Source organism: Hylobates moloch, unplaced genomic scaffold, assembly GCF_009828535.3.
Source record: "Hylobates moloch isolate HMO894 unplaced genomic scaffold, HMol_V3 SCAFFOLD_18, whole genome shotgun sequence".
NCBI classification, from domain to species: Eukaryota; Metazoa; Chordata; class Mammalia; order Primates; family Hylobatidae; genus Hylobates; species Hylobates moloch.
The window spans coordinates 72709124-72723094 of record NW_026652293.1 but is presented as its reverse complement, the minus strand read 5'-3'; the positions used below and the strand labels follow the sequence as shown (position 1 = coordinate 72723094).

The 13971-nt window shown below is 38.9% G+C and overlaps 1 protein-coding gene across 1 annotated transcript in view; it reads right to left on the bottom strand.

Moving 5' to 3' along the window:
- The window catches only part of FMN2 (formin 2), a 389644-nt gene that overhangs the window by 276562 nt on the left and 99111 nt on the right, over nucleotides 1-13971 (bottom strand). The window contains exon 4 of the mRNA XM_032137182.2: nucleotides 12525-12580. Within this exon, the coding sequence (XP_031993073.2) occupies nucleotides 12525-12580 (56 nt within the window). The remainder of the gene's footprint in view (nucleotides 1-12524; nucleotides 12581-13971) is intronic.

Sequence of the window (13971 nt, the reverse complement as noted above, 5' to 3'; positions counted from 1 at the left end):
CCGTAGAAAGCCCTCCAGTTAGGAGCCTGTTCCTCTGTGTCCAGCGCCTGGAACTTAATCTTGTCTCTTCAGGGTGCAGCTAGATAGAGCCTATCAGATTCTCAAAGGACTTGACAATGAAGAGATGCACTTTTCATTATCTTTAGCCTTCTACAGTTTTCAGAAAGACTCTCACTCAGCATTTCCAGTGACTGTGCAACAGTTTACCAAAGGCTAATGGCTTTTCCTATCAAAAAATTTAAATAAATTTTGTTGTAAAAAAAGAAAAAGAAAAAAGGAACCTTGGCAATTTTGTACAGAACCTATATAATGGATGCATCCTTATAAATGGAGGAAGGTTAAATCTATTTTTATTTAGTCAATACAATAATTAATATGCTTTATAGATTACCAATTTGGAGATTATTTGTACTTTAAAATACTGTTCCAAAACCCTGAATCATAAGTGGTAGAATCTGCCATCTACGTTGGCTCAATAATTATATACAGTAAGTCAGCCAAAATTCCTCCATTCCTGTATAATCTTATATGTGGGTGGTGATGGTTAGCTCTTATAAATTGTTTGAACACTTGCATATCACAAAATACAAGTTTCCATTAAAAAATAAAATGTTCACCAAAAATATTTTTCCAAACAGAAGATTATCTGATTCCCAGAAAAAGAAAACATTACTGTAACATTAAGGTTACAACTGTCAAAAAAGAAGCCAAGATACACTCAAGTAAAGCTTTTGCTGAAAAGTTAATTTGCTCATCTTTGAAACTTTATTATGTTTATTATGTAAGTGGGATACTTTTAAAGCCTAGAATTTAAAAGCTGCTTATTGGTAAGTTAACGCTGTAATAATTTATTTTATAAATTTTAACATGAGATATATAATTAATTTTCTACCATATTTAGATTTTTCAAATTCTGCTAAATTCTAAAGCAACATTACTGGCAAGTTAGGATACCTCTAGACATCTGTAAAATAGGAATTCTGTTCTTCACAGAAGCATATAAATTCTCTATTTGTCATATTCTTTTTTGTTTGTTTGTTTTTTGAGATGGAGTCTCACTCTGTCACCCAGGCTGGAGTCCAATGGCACGGTCTCGGCTCACTGCAACCTCTGCCTCCTGGGTTCAAGTGATTCTCCCTCATCAGCCTCCCGAGTAGCTGGGACTACAGGCACAAGCCACCATGCCGGGCTAATTTTTGTATTTTTAGTAGAGATGGGGTTTCACTATGTTGGCCAGGCTAGTCTCAAACTCCTGACATCGTGATACGCCCGCCTTGGTCTCCCAAAGTGCTGGGATTACAGGTGTGAGCCACCACGCCAGGCTGTCATGTTCTAAATTCAGAAACATCCTAGTTTTGGAACAAACCAATGGCATTCCAGTTTATAATATGTTAACATCTGCTACACATGATCCCACAGGGAAAGAGATCGAGGTGTTACATAGATGCAATTTTGCACAAAACTAAAATACAAGCAATTTTAAGTTTGAAAGGGAAATTTCAAGAAAGAATATTAGAACAGATAGTAAATGGTAAATAACTTGCCTAAGGCTCTTTAAAATAGAACATATTATGGGAAAGAGCCTCACACAGGGAGCTGAGATGGCATCTCTAGAATCCTTAGGATAAAATACATGATGAATTATGGAAATTATCACATTTCTGAACTGGAATGGACATGGCAAATCTCTTTCCATTCCTTCACTGATGAACGAGAAATGTGATATGGAAGGGAGAGGCATACGTTAGAAATCATAATTGGCTGTATTACTTTTAACATCTCTTTAGCACAGGAGCTGATACAATGGGAAGGTTAAAGCAATGATCTTTAGTGAACAAACACAGTGGAAGCAATAAACATTTGGGGAAGCGAGCCGGAAAAAAAGGGAGATAAACGGCAAAAAGAACCAGCCTTTTTGGTTCCTGCTCACATATTGAGAATTTTCTTTCTACTTATTTGAGCTAGAGTTGCAGGAGGTACTGGACCATACTTTAAAGCAATCTAGCCCTTAATTGTCTCAAGTAATGCAAGGAAGGAAAGCACTATTTTATTACAGCTTCACTTTCCTTGAATGATCTATGGATGGAAAGTGCAGCTCAGTTTTTCACCTCCTAATCGCCTCCCTTGTATTAACACCCAACTCTTCTCAAATATCTTTTTCGTTTTGTTTTGTTTTTTTAAGAAAAATCTTCCTGGCCAGGCGCAGTGGCTCACACCTATAATCCCAGCACTTTGGGAGGCTGAGGTGGGCGGATCACCTGAGGTCAGGAGTTTGAGACCAGCCTGGCCAACATGGTGAAACCCTGTCTCTACTAATACAAAAATTAGCCGGGCGTGGTGGGTGCATACCTGTAATCCCAGTTATTCTGGAGGCTGAGGCAGAATTGCTTGAACCTGGGAGGTAGTGGTTGCAGTGAGCCGACATCGTGCCACTGCACTCCAGCCTGGGCAACAGAGTGAGACTCTGTCTCCAAAAAAAAAAGAAAGAAAGAAAAGAAAAAAGAAAAAGAAAAATCTTCCTAAAGAATAAAGCCTGGAGAAAATCAAATGGAGTGGATTTGAACTATTACCCGGAGTGGTAGAGCTGCCATTTGGCCCTGCCACTCTAATGGAATTACTCTCAGCACTGCTCGTGGTTTCGTTATTGCCAAATACTATAGATTTAACCCTGTCCTTTATAAAGAATCTGAGACTATTAATCATTCCTTCCCCCTTAGAACTCTTTCTTCTGGCTTCTGTAATTTTACACTGCTCCTCCTCATTTCCTTCTCTGTTTCTTCCCTTGGATTTTTTTGGGGGGTGGAATAGAGACTTTGTACTTAGCCTACTATCCGCTCTCTATATACTGGGAGAGTTCATCAATTTTTACATCTTCAGTCTCTCATCTTGATAGTGATTACTGCCAAGATTTTCTCTCTCATCAATACTTCACTTCCATATTGTGACTGCTTAGCTAATACTGCTATTTGATTACGCTACCCTGTTCCTTAAAGTGCATCTGAGGGTACAGGAAAATACCTAACCATAATGCTTTCTCTATTCTCTCACTCAACAATGAAAACAGAAGACTTCTGTGACCTCTGTCATCAAAATGTGCAAAGATTTCATCCCTCCAGCAAGCAATCAATTCTATTATAGACACCAGATGAGTGTCCTCTAATTCAAATCAATTCTAACACTATCTACCTGGAGGTAGCATCAGGTCCCACAGGTTGAGGGCTCATCCTCCAAACTGCCCCCACTTCATATGCAAGCCACAGGTCCAGGCCTCTGCAACTTCTGACCAACTGGCTATAAATCCAGGATCCCTCCACCCCCTCCGCAGGTTCAATGTGTTAGACCAGCCCACAGAACTCAGGGAAACACATACTTTTGCTGACTTACTAGAAGGGATGTTACAAAGGATGCAAATGAAGAGATGGATGGGGAGAGGCTTGGGAAAAGGGGAGCACCACCCTCCAGGAAAACCATGTGTTCATCAGCTATCTGGAAGCTCTCCAAACCCCACCCATTTTGGGGGTTTTAATGGAGGTTTCATGATGTAGGTGCAATTGATTACAACACTGCGCACTGGTGACCAACTTCAGCCCCTCCCAGTTCCCGAGGCTGGGGGGTGGGGCAGAAAGTCCCAACCCTCTTACTACGCCTTGGTCTTTCTGTGGACCAGCCCTATCCTGAAGTTACCAGACAACAAACAGTAGCATAAAAAAGACACTTAACCACTTTGAAGATTCCAAGGATTTTAGGAGTTGTATGCCAGGAGATGGCAATTAAGATCAAATGTATGTTTCATAATATCAAGCATCTTATCCTCCAACAAAATATTCCTTTGCCTGTCCTGTAGTTTACCTAGGCTTGGGAACATCTTTCGATCATTTTTCTAATTCATTGTCTCTTAAACTCAATGTGCACCAGAATTGCCGAGAGGGCTTGTTAAAACACAGATTATTTGGGAGGTCGAGGTTGGTGGTTCGCCTGAGGTCAGGAGTGAGACCACCCTGGTCAACATAGTAAAATATCGTCTCTACTAAAAATACAAAAAATTAGCTGGGCATGGTGGCAGGTGCCTGTAATCCCAGCTACTAGGGAGGCTGAGGAAGGAGAATTGCTTGAACCTGGGAGGCGGAGGTTGCGGTGAGCCGAGATCATGCCATTGCACTCCAGCCTGGGCAACAAGAGCAAAACTCTGTATCAAAACAAAAACAAAATCAAACAAACCAAAAAACACACACAGATTGCTGGGCCCCCCCTCCACAGTTTCCAGTTCAGTAGGTCTGGGTAGGGCCTGAGAATCTGCATATCTAACCAGTTCCCAGTTAATACTGATAGTCTGCAAACCACACAGCCTAATTTACACCCTAGACACGGTTACCAAACCCATCATTTCAATTATTGGTTGCTACTTTTCCTGTATCACATCAGCACCTTAGTTGAGAAGTAATGGAATTACTTTGAGAGTTTAATAGCTGGTCCTAACTGGCTCCACTCTCCCTCTTCCTATCAATTCTACATTCCCTTGCCAGGTAATTGTTCCTTAAACTTCCTTGCTCACTGGTACTTCCTTCCTCAAAAACTCATGGCTCCCGACTACTGAGCATAAAACATTTTAAATCCTCTATTAGTCTCATAAGACCTCGAATAGCCCATAAAATGTGGAGAGTCCATCACTCACTCTGCCTACTGCAAAGGGGTATTATGAGAATGTTGAGTTTTTTTGTTTTGTTTTGTTTCGTTTTTTTCAAGACAGGGTCTCATTCCGTTGTACCAGCTGGAGTGCAGTGGCACAATCGTAGCTCACTGCAGCCTTGACCTCCTGGGCTCAGGTGATCCTCTTGTCTCAGCCTCCCAAGTAGCTCATGCCACCATGCCCAGCTATTTTTTTTTTATTATGATTATTGGTAGAGACAGGGTCTCCCTATGTTGCCAGTGCTAGTCTCAAACTCCTGGACTCAAGTGGTCCTCCCACCTCAGCCTCCCAAATTGCTAGAATTTCAGGCATGAGCTACCACACCCAGCCTTATTGTGAGAATTTAAAAAGATACAGTCAATTCTTGTTATTCATAGTAGTTTTGTCCTATAAAGTCTTTGTGAACATCAAATTAGTGAATACTGAAATACTGCTTCTAGAAAAAAAAATACAGGTTTAGATTCCTGCAAGCCCCTGGTCACATTTTTGTCAACCAATCAATGTATTACCTTTTTTAAATGTGTGTTCCTACTGAAAGACACCTTTTTAAATATATATTGCTGATGTCCTATGGCCAGCAGCAGCAGCACTCAAGCCTGAACAAAGCTTATCTGACATGTGTTTTCGCCACAAGGCACACCACAGCCTTCTTGCACATAGGGACATTAGACAACACGGCAGCTCTACGCTTTGAGGCAATTTCAAACAGTAAAACCAACAAGAAAAAGCATAAAAACATGAAAACACAGCCACAAAAATACTCTTATTTACAGAATGAGAGCTGAAAGAAGAAAGCAGAGCCTTCACCTCATTCAACATCAGCTGGGAAAGTACATATTCAAGCAACTCAAATTTCTCGCCACTTGGAGCGTGTTTGCGATTGGCCATGAAAGCATCATATAAATATGATTTGGGGGCTCCAAATATATTTTAGCGAGTGGGTGAGTTCGCAAATACATGCAAATCCAAGAATAATGAGGACCACCTATGCAATGAAAGCAACTTTCAAAACCAGAGTATTGCTCAACTATAACAACAATAATGATAAAGAGCTAACATTTTGAGTACCGGGAACTCCTCCAAAGCATTTTACATAAATATATTTAAAACTCACAAAAAAAATGTAGAGATAGGAATTCTTATCTTACCCATTTTATAGATGAGAAAACTAAGGCACACAGAGTAAAATGCTATTCCTAAATTCTGACAAAGATTCTCTCCTTGATCAAGCTCTAGCCAGGCTCCTCTGAGCCCTCTTCTCAACTAGGCCTTAACCTTGGCCTGTAAAGACTTGAGCAAACATTAAGAGTTTCTAACAGCTAAAGGCTGCATCCCAAAGATAATCCTACCACTCTTTAAATTACTGCCTAAGAAAACTCAAGGCTGCCAAAAAAACTTACTGATTGTTTCAGGCTTCACCTGAGGATAGGGCCTCTTTCCTAGTCTCTGGCGGAGGACAGACTCCTCACTTCTTATAACTGCCAGTTAGCAGACACAGCTGGCCTAATCTCATTTACACTAATGAACCCTTTGCAGTTTTTCACTTCTGAGTGTCCTGAGCCTCCACTCACCCTTCTCCCTATTCCTTTATTCTCCCTTTAAAATGCTTGGTCACCTCCGTACAAATCAAAGTTGAGTTTGGTTCACGCTGGACTCTTCCCTAGCGCAATAGTTGCCACTGATATAAAATCCGTCCTTACCATTTTAACTAATGTCTGACTTTGTTTATCTTTGACAGTTCCCCAGTTAAAAGTGGAATAACTGGGATCTGTGCCCAGGAAAACTGGTCCAAAGCCCAGATCCTCAACCACTATGGTATGAATATAAGCAAATGTTCTACCACTCCCGAAATGCACCCTAGACTGAGTCTTCTCAAGTCCAGTGTCTAGAACAAAGTCAAGTTTAGACAAATTTAGATGAAAAAATAGAAGTAGATTTTTAAAAAGGGAATAGGAGTGCAGAAGAAATATATGTATAAGACAGATACGAAGGATCCTAAAGATTAAAAAAACAAAAACAACAACAACAAAAAAACAAAACAAAACAAAAAAACTAGTGTATTTTTCAGGGTTGGAACAAGCCAGCCAATCATACAGGAAATAGTGAGTGACAATGCTGAAGACTGAGGATGGCAATGGAAAACCCCATGTGTCAAACTCAGGAGTTTGAACATTTTCTCAAATGCTATGAGCAGTCACCAGATGAGTCTAAGCAGATATCAGACATCAGCAAATCTGGATTTTAGAAAGATAACTCTGGAGGCATTGTGGAGGAGAGATTAGAAGGGTTAAGACTGGAAGTAGAGAGATCCATCGGGAGAATACTGCAGTAATCCAGATAAGACTGGGCTCTGGGTTAAGGCGCTGTCAGGCTGCAGGCCAAGGAGGCCCCGGAGGAGGAAAGCAAAACCGAGCCTCCAGGGCAGCTGCCAGCTGAGCTGCCTCTCAGGTCACCTGGACTATTGCGCTTCTCCCTGGCCCCACACCCAGTGCCGTATTCACTTCCAATTTTCTACCTTTACTCTCTTCTCTGATCTGAAATACTCACTCTTCTTCCCTCTACCTATCCAAAAATAACGATTTGATCTAAATTTCATCCTTCCTAAGAAATTGCCCTTAATTGTAGTCTCTCAACAACCTTCCCCCTTTTTGTGAAGTTTATCTTGGCAGAATTACATTGCATCTCGCAAATCATTTCATGTACGTGAAAGAGGTATGTTCTTCTAACTGTCTGCTTCTTAATAACCAAGATTTTGTCTTATAATTCTTCGTATTTCCTTCAATATCTACCACAAATACCTTGCACACAGGCACACAGTAGGTCAGCAGATGTTCAATAAAAGACAAGCCTCCTTTATAAGTAGAGAAATTTTATCAGCTCCACAACCCCCATTAGATGAGCTGCTTGGACTGTTCGCCTTTCTCCACAGGCCATTAATAATGTTGCATAGTGCAAACTAGTTTTACACCATCTAAAACTCAATAGAGCAAAGATATTACTTCATTTCACCTCCAAGCCTGACCACCCCAAGGAAAAACAAAAACAATCCGTGACATCCAATTATTTCTTCACGTTCTCATCTCAAGTTCTAACTGCTTTCCAGATGTTAGCTGGTTTTCATTCTTAAAACTCATAGAAGAGTTTTATGATTATTTCTAAGCTAAAATGTCTATATTTTTCTCTGAGCTCCTTGGAGTTTCTACAGAATAAAAATTATTCCCGCACCAAAAAAAAAAAAAAATTCTTTTTTTCTCTTAACATAGTATGATAAATACCTTCCAAAATGTTACCTGTCTTCAATGTCAGCACTGCCCTAAGGGTATCCTGTCTTCTCTTCCCTTCCTAACCATCTCTCGCTTGCCCCTTCCCAGACTCATTAGGTCAGAGTATTTATTGGTTAAACTATTTATTGAGGACCTAAGAATGATGAGACACTGAGGAAGACTTCAAGGATGACTAACTCATGGTTTCAGACCCAAGTATCTCTCTCTCTCTCTCCTTTAAGACTTGTGTTTCTTACTCTGCCTTATTTTAGTTATTTACTTGTCTTGTGGGTTATTGTTTTGTTGGTTTCCAATTACTTTGCAAATTCATATTACCTTTCGCCTTGGAGTTGAGAAAGACCTCACATTCAACAATGTTTCTTTAGAACCCTTCTATACGTCTAAGACATTCTACCCCAATTCAAATGGCTTGTTTTATTAAGTCTCCAGCATTATTTCCTCAGAATTACTTTTACCCCACTACTTTCTTTTGATCTCACCAATGCTTCTTTTGCCCTTCAAACTTCGCTTCTGAGTAACCAAGACCATCCACAAGGCTACTCCACATTACTCCAGCTGTTTCCTTGACTTGTTCCTAAATTATTTCTGAAACTAATGGAACTGAGTGGCCATTGCATAAAGAGTACTATAACAGATACTTTAAGGAAATCCAATAAAAAAATATTTACTTCTTCAAATAAATTTGCAGTTAGATTGGGCAATGAGGGGACTCAGCAGGGCTGATCAGAGCAAAGCATTTTTCTGACACTTGAGAATTTATTTGCATACAGACCATGCAACATATGGGGGAAGACAGTGCTGATATTGTATAATTCCTTTTTATTATCTAGCACTTTGTAATAGATGTGACTATTGATAAATGATAAATATTATAAGGTGCAAAGACCTGACTTTCAATTGCCTGTTATTTTCAATTCTTACCCAGAGCTAGAGTTTTTTAAAAAATGTTATTCCATTTCCTTTCCAACTAGTCCATTTACATTAGAAAGATATCAAGAGTTTTAGAAAAATGCTTTGAAACAAAAATTGTATATATAATTTCAAAAGCAAGAAGTTAGAAACTAGGTGGCTACCAGGTGAAGCATGTTACCATACACCAATCTTTAACTTAGAAGCAAATGTTCTTAGATAAAATAATTGACACTAAGCTATTATATACTATAGAGTGTAAAAGGCTTTACAGTTTAAATATTTGAAATGCCAAAGATTTAAATAAACAGAATCAAAAGACAGTCGCATTTCAGTTTTATGACATAATTCTTCAGATAGGGCAGATTTTCAGAGCATATTACCTGAAATTAAAATAATCAGTAAGTGAGGCCTAAAGAATGTAATTTTATTTGAAAACCTAATTCCACAGGGTCATCAATAAAAGCATTCAAGGCGTAGCTATAGTCCATTCTTTTCACTTGAGTGCCAGCTGTATTTGCTTTAAGCATCAGACTCTCTGGCAACACCACAGCCTTCTCCTCCTGTGAGTTGAGGAAAGGCTTTATGAGTCATGTGTTTTTTCTAGGGATATTGAGCTCTCAGAATTATTAACTACAGAAAGAGTAACAGTCAAAACTCATTCAATAAATTCCAATGTGCTCAGATTGAGAGAACAGGTGTCTGAACGCACATCTGAAGAATAACTTAGAGAGGATGCTTTCCAACTCAGCTGCAAGCCTCTGACTAAGCAGTCCTGGGGATCTCGCATTACGACCACAGAAGAACGCAGGCAGCACTGGATGGATCAGAAAAATCTCTTAGGTTCATCATTCATACTGAGAAAACTGCCTTCAAACCTCTCATTTCCATCTGCATTTAGAGATACAGAACTGCCATCTAGTGACTAAGAAGGAAAAAGCAAGGACTTTCCACGAAAAATATTTTTTTTTACATAACAAAGCACTAAAGTTAGTAAAATTAACACAACTTAGCACATCAAAGTTCTAGTAAAACTTCAAAAAGTATAAGTGAATATACCTATTTGCCTCTATAAGGTATCTTGACATCTGACTCATACATGGTATAGTTTAAATAAAATAAAATAAATTTAGAATCTCATCTGATAATTTTGGCATAGGGTGATTACCCATGTAAAAGCATAATTTTTATCATAGTATAAGTATAAAATCAAACAGATCTATACTCAAATAGAGGGCCTACCCTTTATCAAGTTTGTGATCTTATGCAAGTTACTTTTACCTCATATAATCATTTTCTTTAGCAGTTAAATGCACATAATAGTTAAAGGATTATTGTAAGGATTTCTTAAGGTAATAGAGTAAAAGAACAAGTATACAGTAGGTTGACAATTAATTTGAGTTTTCTGTATCCCCTTTATGGCCGGTTACTTTAGGCTGTCATGAAACATACTCATATCATCTAAGAAAAGAATCAGCCCATAAAATACATGTATGACAAAGAGTTAATGATTCCTAAAGTAAGTGATGTCATTGTTGGGTGCTTAAAATTGATTGCTTCCAAATATTGTTACCTCCCAATTAATTTTCCTGACTTCCAGACACTTCACTGTCAACAAGGATAAGATGTAACATTTATTCAATCTATTTCACCCTTGAGTCTTCAGGTTGTAAAATCAAGTGTTTTTAAATAACCTACTCCATTAGGTTTTCTGCTTATTGCAATATATTTTACCATGGTCCATTGCTCAGGAAAAACACTCTATAATGTTACACACATGAATATATATCTTGAAATAGCATAACATAGAAAGCAATGTTGTACAGGTTTTATCATTGTTGATATCATCAAATACTTCCTCTTCAGGTTCTCTTTAACATTATCATATGTAACAATTGATTCATATACGTCCTGGACATAAGAATTTAGAAAAACTTAATATATTCCTTTAAATCACAATTTAGCCATGCTTTCCACAAAAAAAAAAAAAAAAAGGGCTTAAAAAGTGAGGGAAGATTTGAGGGTACTACTTTTCTTAATAATTGCTGACTTTACTATTTCTTTTTAGCCTTTTATCTTTCTTTATCTTATTTGCTGTGGGCTAATCATTGCAGATAATTAAGGAACCATCAGTTGAGTCCACCATGCCTCTCCAAGTGCCACCAAGTTGATGCAGGCCTCTGCTCCCATCACAATAAGCTGGAAAAACTTGCTTTTTCAATGAACTGTCCTTAAGGATAGCTAATCTAGCTACACTTTTGAAAAGCACCCAGGTGCTGTTTTCAACTAATGTTATACCCCAATTTCTCCCCCAGGGGGAGCACAACTTTCATGTATAACAGGGATTCTTTTCTGAAGGGAAGTTACTTTATTCTTTGAGGAGTTCTCAGAGATCAGCAATAATTTAATTTTACAGAGAAGAACCTTATGTCCCAGGTAATCTAAGCATGTTGTCATCACACTAATCAGAAATAGATCCGGGTGTAAAACCCAAGTATGTGTCTCCTCATTTTCTCCTAGACCACCAACAGAACAGACACATCTTTTTATTGTTCATTTCTAATACTAAGTTACTGTCAAAAGCATAGTTGGGTGAAAATGTAAATTGGTTTGTAAGCAATAGTTTTATATCCAAAAGAGCAATTGCTACCCACAGTTACTATTCCATACAAATGTTTCCTTTCTTGCAGCTTTTTTTTTTTTTTTTAAATAAGAAATCCATTTTAGCATAAGAAAAAACCCCCACAAACTTTGGCTCTTTGGTAACTGATATGGTTTGGCTCTGTGTCCCCACCCAAATCTCATCTTGTAGCTCCCATAATTCCCACAAGTTGTGGGAGGGACCTGGTGGGAGATGACTGAATCATGCTCTTCTCATGATAGTGAATGGGTCTCACGAGATCTAATGGTTTTAAAAATGGGAGTTTCTCTGCACAAGCTCTTTTTTTGCCTGCTGCCATCCACATAAGATGTGATTTGCTTCTCCTTGCCTTCCGCCATGAACTTGTGAGGCCTCCCCAGCCATGTGGAAGTATAAGTCCAATAAGCCTCTTTCTTTTGTAAATTGCCCAGTCTTGGGTATGCCTTTATCGGCAGCGTGAAAACGGACTAATACAGTAACAGAAAAAAAAAGTTTCTGTGGACATTAAACAGATACTAATTAATGTTTCATCCACCAAAGTAATAAGAATCTTATTTGACTTTAGCAAAGCTCTGACAAATTTTTGTTAACATCCACCAAAGTAATAAGAATCTTATTTGACTTTAGCAAAGCTCTGACAGATTTTTTTATTTAAAGATCATAGCCATGGGACTATTTGAGCAGGCACATCTCACAGACTTCTCCCTGGAGTGGCCACCGTTTCCTGCTGGAGCCAGCTGTTATTGGGCCCAACTCTTTGGCTGGATATAGAATAAAACAGCTTCTGAAAAGCTTGTACTCAGTTCCACTTCGAGGCTGATTTTCTATGAAAAAATAAATGGAAGAAAACATCCCCTTCTGCCTGACTGGATTCCACGCAGGCTTAGGGAAAACAAGGGCATCCTAGCCAGCCGGGCAGATGGAAAGATAAATCGCAGAGTTTGTCACAATCCGAAGACAAATAAGACAGATGGGAATCTGCATCCTAATAAGATCATCTTACCTTCTGGACAGCATCCAAGCATTTTTGGGGAGTTTCTGAAACAGCAGATTGAGATTCTAGATTGGAAAGGAAGCAGACAGTCAGTATCTTAAAGGACAATTTTCCTATTTCTTCAATCAGAAAATAAAACTTTCACTAAAATACAGCATTAACCATAAGTACCAAAAATATCCAGTCTCTCTTCCAATTATATAACTGGGTTATTAGGATATGACTACTTTTCAGTATATATAACACATACAATGAGAATGCTCATGTCATTTTTAAAAATTGGGATATTCCTATGCCCTCTATAGATCAATTATCCTTATTTGTCTCAATTGCTAGTTTCTAAATTGTGCCAGAAAGTCCTTCTAAGACTTTCACAGATCATATTATTCACTTAGCTGAAGTCTGTATCACGATAGAAGCCACCTCACCAAGGTTGAAGGATGGGAGCTCAAAAGCCTGGTCTAACTGTTGTCAAATTGCCCCTTGATTTCAAGGAGAGATAATGAACATTGTCACCAAGAGACACTGGGTAAGAAGGGATTCTGAAGCGGTTTTTCTCTTTTAGTCCTCATGTCATCTGAGATTCTATGAGACTGCAAATTTCATCATGCTAAAAAAAACCTAAGGCATAACCAAGTCAGGGATTTTTTTTTTCTTTAGCGAGAGGGCACTTTCTTCTAAGTGAAGCTTGCGTGCAAATTTAAAAATAAAAGGGCCTTTAGGATAAAAATAAAAATGAAAGGGCCTTCAAGGAATTCCTCGTGCTCCATGAATCAGAGCCTGAAAAACCACTAATCTCATCCATCCCCTGACCTTTCAGATGAGAAATTCAAAGCCCATAAGGCAAGTGGTTGTTGGCAAGGTGAAGACGACAGTTTATATCTCCTGACTGTCACGTTGCACCCCTGACTAGCATGCAGACCAGACCCTGGACACAAGGTACAGCAGTCACTGTTTTTATTTTTTATTTTTTTCTTTTTCTTTTTTTTTTTTTTTTTGGGGTGGAGTTTCGCTCTTTCACCCAGGCTGGAGTGCAACGGCGCAATCTCGGCTCACTGCAACCTCCGCCTCCCGGTTTCAAGCGATTCTCCTGTCTCAGCCTCCTGAATAACTGGGATTACAGGCACCCGCCACCACACCCAGCTAATTTTTATATTTTTTTAGTAGAGACCGGGTTTCACCATGTTGACTAGGCTGGTCTCGAACTCCTGACCTTGTGATCCGCCCGCCTTGGCCTCCCAAAGTGCTGGGATTACAGGCGTGAGCCACTGCGCTCAGCCAGCAGTCACTCTTTATGGTCATTTTGACATTTCCAACTTAGCCACATGGTAGCTGATAAATGTGACAATGCTACAGAAAAATAAAAGGCATTTAGTATTTAAACAGCATAACATACTGTTAAGCTACATTGAAAGTTTTCATTTCACTCAGATGAGAATCTGTCTCCACAGGGACC